General features: G+C 43.5%; 1 protein-coding gene across 1 annotated transcript; it reads left to right on the top strand.

Annotated features, from left to right (window-relative positions):
* The first annotated feature begins 5 nt into the window (after nt 1-5).
* LOC139582787 (flap endonuclease GEN homolog 1) lies at nt 6-6,792 on the top strand. Its single transcript, XM_071413121.1, has 13 exons — nt 6-312; nt 571-772; nt 999-1,175; nt 1,378-1,488; nt 1,607-1,680; nt 2,016-2,101; nt 2,589-2,739; nt 2,879-2,915; nt 3,028-3,108; nt 3,241-3,371; nt 3,497-3,558; nt 4,274-4,414; nt 5,024-6,792. Exons 1-13 carry the CDS (start codon nt 152-154, stop codon nt 6,481-6,483), a joined length of 2,874 nt encoding a protein of 957 aa, XP_071269222.1. The 5' UTR covers nt 6-151; the 3' UTR covers nt 6,484-6,792.
* Nucleotides 6,793-6,804: the final 12 nt, after the last annotated feature.

Here is a 6,804-nt window from a genome sequence, read left to right as displayed (position 1 = left end):
GAAGTAAGGAGGTTGGATTCGGAAGCGTGTTTGTTTTAGCAGGAAGTGCTGCTAAATTAAAAAGTAAAGGGATCAACAAAGTGCCTTTCTTGTGAAATACTGCACATTGATAATTTTTTTACTTATAAAAAGGTAAACAACGATTTTCGCGATGGGTGTGCACGACCTGTGGTCCATTCTGGGGCCGGTTCGGGAGTCGGTGCCGTTGTACAGCCTCACCGGAAAGACCCTGGCCGTGGACCTTAGCCTGTGGGTCTGCGAGGCCCAGCACGTCCAAGCAATGATGGGGAAAGTCACCAAACCTCACCTCCGGTAATATGTGCAGATTGCCAAATGCACATGTTTTTTTTATTCAACTCTGACACTGAGGCATAGGCATTCAAACCTGATCCTATTTCACATTATGTACCTGAAACAGCCGACCTTATTACTAATTTGCACTATATATGTGCACGATACATCAATCGGGCGACTTACTAATGGTCTGCTGATTCCAAATGAAATCCCTTTTATGCAGAGGAACAACAACTGCCTGGAATGACAATTATGGATATTATTACTCTCTTTCAGGAATCTGTTTTTCAGAATTTCCTCTCTCACACTGATGGGGGTAAAGCTAATTTTTGTCATGGAGGGAGAGGCCCCCAAACTCAAAGCAGAGACTATGAGCAAGAGGACAGACATGAGATTTGGGGGGTTTGACAAGTCAGCCCCTAAAAAACAAACTACAAAGACCACCAACAGGGGTCGCTTCAATGCTGTGCTGAGAGAGGTGGGTGGCTGGGATGATGTGCAACAGTCAGATCCAGTTGTTGAGAAGTAGTGGCATTTATCACCCTCATTGAATTAAAGCTGTGTGTGTGTGTGTCTTTCTGAGTGGCTGTGTGTGTAGTTTCGTATCCATACAATATGTGTAGAGAGGCATAAGTAAGTATTATGCGTGTGTTTTTAAGAGATAATCTGTGTGTACCCACTACCCATCTCTCTCTTCCCTCCAGTGTGCAGAGATGCTGGACTGTCTGGGTGTCCCCTGGGTGACAGCAGCAGGGGAGGCTGAGGCCATGTGTGCCTTTCTGGATGCCCAGGGCCTGGTGGACGGCTGCATCACCAACGATGGGGACGCTTTTCTCTACGGAGCGCAGACCGTCTACAGAAACTTCAACATGAACACCAAGGTAATGCGTTTGTTTATTTAAATTAGGTATGTAACATATCATTTGTAAGGGGTGTGACATTGAAGAGAGAAGTATTCAAACTTATGATTTAGTTAATGAACCTCTAGTGGATTCATCCAATCTCTAAATGCTGTACTTGTAGGTTTCTGTTGTCTAAATGCTCAAGAAAAGAATCCCTGCTGTATCATTCCCGCTGTTGTAGGATCCACAGGTGGATTGTTACAGGACTTCTAGGGTGGAGACAGAGCTGCAGCTAGCCAGGGAGACGCTCGTGGGTCTGGCCATTCTTCTGGGCTGTGATTACATTCCTAAGGTATAGGGGAGGGGGACTGCTAATGTCTAGATCGGCTTCTAGGGGTGAAAACATGCATATATACTAAATTACTTTTTTGTTTTTGTTACTATGACATGTTTTGTTTTTTTACCACAAGGGTATACCAGGAGTTGGGAAAGAGCAAGCTCTAAAACTCATACAGACATTGAAAGGACAAACACTTTTACAAAGGTAAGAAACTAAAAATATAAAACATTCCTTTTTCTTTCACCCTCCAGCACACTGATTTAAAAAGTAGAGAGACAAATAGAGAAACATAAACCGTCTGTAATCCAGTAGTTTTAACTAGATCTTATGCAAACATGCAAACATACACTCCCATATGTATTTATTTGGACAGTGAAGCTATAACTTTTATTTTGGCTCAATACTTTAGCATTTTGGATTTGAGATCAAATGTTTTATATGAGGCAACAATACAGAATGGTCATGATGAAGTCTTATGCAAACATGTATATGATATAACAGTCTATGCTTATCCTGTACCGTCTCCTCTTCCATGACAGATTCAGCCAGTGGAGGGAGGAGGGTGTGGTTGCGCCAGAGTGGGTCCTAAAGAAGGTCCCTCACTGCCATTTGTGTCACCATCCTGGTGAGTTACTTTGGCCCTCCGTCAAACTCACTTTAGCCCCTCGTCCTGATAAGAAGTGTAAATCGGGAGGGAGGGAGGGTGGGGAGGGGAGGGGTTTCCCAGGATGACGCGACTCGCATGTGGTTGATCAAGACCAACTAAAATACTGTGATGATGAAGGCACTTACATGTGAGACGCTTTAGTTTGCTATTACGTCTTCAGCATTGTAGCGCCAAAGTAAAGTTAGTGTACTTAGTCGAGATCAGTATTAAATGTCTCTTTATGGTTGATCAAAGGTATCTGCTATGATTATCTGGGGCTGTAGCCTATCAGTCCAGTCACCCTGAATTGACCTCTGATTTTGTCTGTCACTCCTTTTTCTGTTACTAACCATCTCCTAACTAACAAACTACTACTACTATGTTATGTTCTTCTCTATCACACTCTCTTCATTCTCTCTCTCTCTTTCTCATCATACTCTTTTATCTCGTTCTCCTTCTCTCTCAGGGTCAGCCAAGGCTCACGAGCGCAGTGGCTGTGTGTTGTGTGACAGCAAGCACTTCTGTGAGCCTCAAGACTATGACTACCAGTGTCCTTGTCACTGGCACTGCTGTGAGCAGACACGACAGGCCTCTTCAACAGATGCCAGCATCAGGAAGTGAGACCCTGTTTGCACCAAATTCACTCATTCCTATAATATACATATTTATAGGTTACAATATTGATTTTAATTGAAAGGGGGAACAAATATTTCTTGTTCCTTTACATATCTGAATATGGTGTTGATTTGTTTTCAGGAAAACACTGGCAAGTGATAAATTCCCTTTTACAGAGGTAAAGTAAATACAGTTATTATCTTAAGTTATTGAATCTGTGTAATATCATGTATAAAGTATACAAGACAAGATAAGGATGTCATTTCCTGTATGGACATTTTGCATTTCAGATCATAAATGAATTTCTGGTAGACAAAGACAAGCCTGTCCACAATTTCAAAAGGAGGAAACCGAACATGCTATTAATGCAGGTAGTCATTCAAAAATGTACTTTGATTAAAATAAGTGTTCATTTTTAACAGATGCAATTAATACATCATGTATTACCTAATTTATCTGTTAGTCAAAACTTGTAATATATTTTTTTGTCTTCTGTGATCCAGAACTTTGCGTACAATAAGATGGAGTGGCCTAAGCACTATACCAGTGAGAAGGTTCTGGTCCTGATGACGTACACTGAGCTGATGAACAGAAAACATGGAAGAGCGACGTCGTCTCTGATAAAACCTCTACGGTACGGTCCCATTCACACTCCAATGAACTTCTCTGAGTGTAAAAAATGGAAGTTGCTCACTGTGGCTATAAATGTTTCACAATATTACATATTAAATTGTATTTTAAAATCCTCCCTGTTAACAGTATATGGAAGCCAAGAGTAAGGAATGCAATCGCCAGCTTTGAAATCATCTGGAGTAAGCCAGGTCAGTTTGAACAAATGAAACAGTCCTTCCTATGAAGCCTTCCATTTTCAAAAAAAATTATGTTTCTGAATGAGGGGTCATTGCAGATGTTCCTTCTCTTTATATTATCAGCATTGCCCCCATTGTTCTATGATAGTTCCCGTGTTTTTTGTATTGTACTCTCCAAGCCAACTGAAATCACAGTTTTCCAAACCTCTTATTACCATGTACCTGTTTGATGTACTGTATTCCTGTTATGACATCAGAGTTGCGTCAGTAAGGATTGGGGTGACAGTCTGTGTTGACCTATGCAGAGTCTCTTTAAACCTGGCCTTCTCTGCCTGTCTCCGTGTTGTCTGTTAGTGACTTGTTGTGAGGTGGGGTTCAGAGGGGGGTAGAGGTGACAGAACAGCCACAACACCATCAGGTGCTAAAATGGCTTCCTCCCGGGCTGGGAAAACTGTCATATCAAAGTCCCCCCCCCCCCCCCCCCCACTAACAACCTCATCTGATATTTCAGTCCTCTATGGGCCTGAGCTAACTACTGAAATACCATCCCCAAATCTGTATTATTATTATTTTGAGGGGGGTGGGGTTGGCATCTGTATGGTGATTCAGCAGACGATACATATTACACGAAAGAGTGGATCAAATTGTAATGTTTGAAATGTTTCACATATTTCTCGTCTGTAAAATGTTTTGTCATTTTGTTTCCTCCATGATATCCTCCCTGCAGATCACTATGTGTTTTCTGAGGACCACCCTGAGGACAGCCAGGACGAGGTGAGGACGGTGGAGGAAGAGGCTCTGTTCCGCCTGGCCTACCCACACGTGGTGGAGCTGTACCTCAGGGAGAAGGCTGAGAACAAGACCAAGAGTAAGGTCAACATATTATGGCTGGAGAACATAATGTATTCTGCTTACATTTAATTCAGATTAAATAACCTTATGTTATTGATATGAAAATTCAATGAATGTTAATTAATTTAAAATGATTGACATTCTGATATGATATTGACTGACAATAACATATTGATATACTTTATTGACGTAAAATTATACCAAGTTTTTAAAACCGTATTCAATTTGTTCTTGGGGAGAAACGGGACGCCCCTAAACTTAACAGGCCCAACGACTGCTCACCACTTAGTTCAGACAGGGTGTGGATCAAAGGCACCTGGAGCTTTGCGATGTTTTTCAGAGTCTCTCTTATAGAGCCTCTGACACCTGGACATGCAGAGTATGGCAGCTCCGCTCCCTCACATCAAGGCTTTGATGCACCAGAGGTGTCTGTCACACAGAAGCTGCTGTCACTTTAGACAGGTTGGGGCTGGCTCCCCCTGTAGCTCAGAGCTGTAGAGCAGGGATTCCCACAGTAGACTGGGTAGCCCCAACCAAGGGTACTTGGACTTGAGGAGACACTGTTATGGTGGATTTTGTATCTAGCCATTTTGTCTCTTTTATATTTTATGTATTTTATTTTCAGAGAAGAAACCAAAGGGTAAGAAAGATCACTGTGATGTTTCTGACCTCCTGGCCAAGATGTCTTTGCACAGTTCCACTGCTGACAACAACACCCAACAACCCTCTGCTGCGGCAGCAGCACTGACCATTACAACAAGTAACAACTCAGTGTTGGTCCTGGAGGGTCCAGAGTCTCCAAAAAAGCATCTGGATCCTGGTAAAGACCATCCCCGCTTAGAAGTACGTCTTGGAGCTCAGACACAGGAAGTGATGTCACCTCCGTCTTTCACTTCCTCTGGGAAGATTCCAGAAGCAGCGGCCTCTCCGTCTGTTTCCATGGTGATGGATGCTCTTCACCTGAGTGACATCGACTGGGAGTCATTCACGTCCTCCCCGCCCCCGCAGGCTGCTGGCGCTCGCACTGCCACTGACCCCAAGTCACTCCAAACCACAAATGATAGTGTCGAAGAAACTATCACAAAACTGGGCCCCTCTACTGATCTCAGAGCAGCAATGGCCGTACCAGGGCCATGTTATGCAGAGTGTTCGCTGAGGGACAGGGTCCTAATGAGAAACACCTGCAAGTCTGTGAACATGGCAGACAATGATGATGTCACCACCATACACGTAAACTCCCAGTCAGCAGCACCCCTGGATTTAATTGATTCTAACAAGAGTGGCCCCAAGCCAATGGCACTGATACCCATTAAAAGCAGCAATGATTCCAAGCCATCAGAACAGCTGCTGGTGTGTGGCAAGAAAGCCACACTTGTTGATAAGGACCAGAGCATTGCATTGCCCCATAAGCCTCGACCTGCTCATCACAGCTCAAAACCTATCTCATTGAACTCAACACAAACAGGCCCAGTCACAGCAACACAAACACAAGGGGCTAAACAACATGGTGCCGGTGAACCAAAGTCTCCACAGAAGTACAGATTCGTAAAGAAGGCCATATCTTCTTCCGCTCTGCCACAAAGGAGCCACTCTAAACCTAGCGACACACAGCCTGGTCGGGATGACAGGAACATGAAGTCACATCAACAAACCAAGAAGAGTGTGTGTGCCAGTGTGTGTTCATCGAGTGAGGACAGTGACACAGAGAACCAGTGTCGGGGAGGAGGGCAGAGCAGGGCCAAAGTCAAACCCAAAAGCAGGCCCAGGTGCCAATACCTCACAGACTACTCACTGAAACCCACCTCCAAACCCAGCACCTCTACAAAGGCAGCCTGGGACACAGTGACAGCCCAACCCCTCAGGCCTAGAGCTGTGTCTGCCAGTATGGGTGAACAACCAATACTAGGCAGCTCTGTGTCTACCATAGGGAAGTGCCAGGATGTTCCTCCAATTAGAGTTGATGACATTGTGTTCATTCCAAGCCCTGTTTCCCCAGTGACTATGTCTGATGGTGATGACTCAGTGATTTGCAGCAAGAGCCCACTGCCATTGGCAGAGAGGGTGAAGCTGAAGTTCCTGAAATGAGTGATGTGATATACCAGAGGTGTTAGGACAGAGAAAAAGAAATACTATTTCCTAATATTATTATTTAATAGTATTCTATCAAAACTGTATCTAGTTTGTTAAGAAAGTGTATTTTTAACCTTTGATATTGGCCATTCCTTTTGTCTTCTATGTACACAATTGTAGTTTTCTGCTGCTAAATCTTTAATGGACTTACAGTAGGAGATGGAGAAATATTTTACTCGTGCAGTTAGGGAGAGGGCATGTAGAAATGCTCATATGTTCTGTGATAAAGTTTTATTTTTATAAAACCCTATACTTTTCAACGTTTCTCAATGTTTT

Source organism: Salvelinus alpinus, chromosome 8, assembly GCF_045679555.1.
Source record: "Salvelinus alpinus chromosome 8, SLU_Salpinus.1, whole genome shotgun sequence".
Taxonomy (NCBI): domain Eukaryota; kingdom Metazoa; phylum Chordata; class Actinopteri; order Salmoniformes; family Salmonidae; genus Salvelinus; species Salvelinus alpinus.
Note: the sequence above shows the minus strand (reverse complement) of the source record. Positions and strands in the feature narration are given on the sequence as shown.

Coding starts and splice junctions, on each gene's coding strand:
- LOC139582787 (XM_071413121.1), top strand. CDS start 152: ATGGGTGTGCACGACCTGTGGTCCATTCTGGGGCCGGTTCGGGAGTCG. Junction 313..570: donor GTCACCAAACCTCACCTCCG/GTAATATGTGCA, acceptor ACTCTCTTTCAG/GAATCTGTTTTTCAGAATTT. Junction 3,559..4,273: donor AATCATCTGGAGTAAGCCAG/GTCAGTTTGAAC, acceptor TCCTCCCTGCAG/ATCACTATGTGTTTTCTGAG.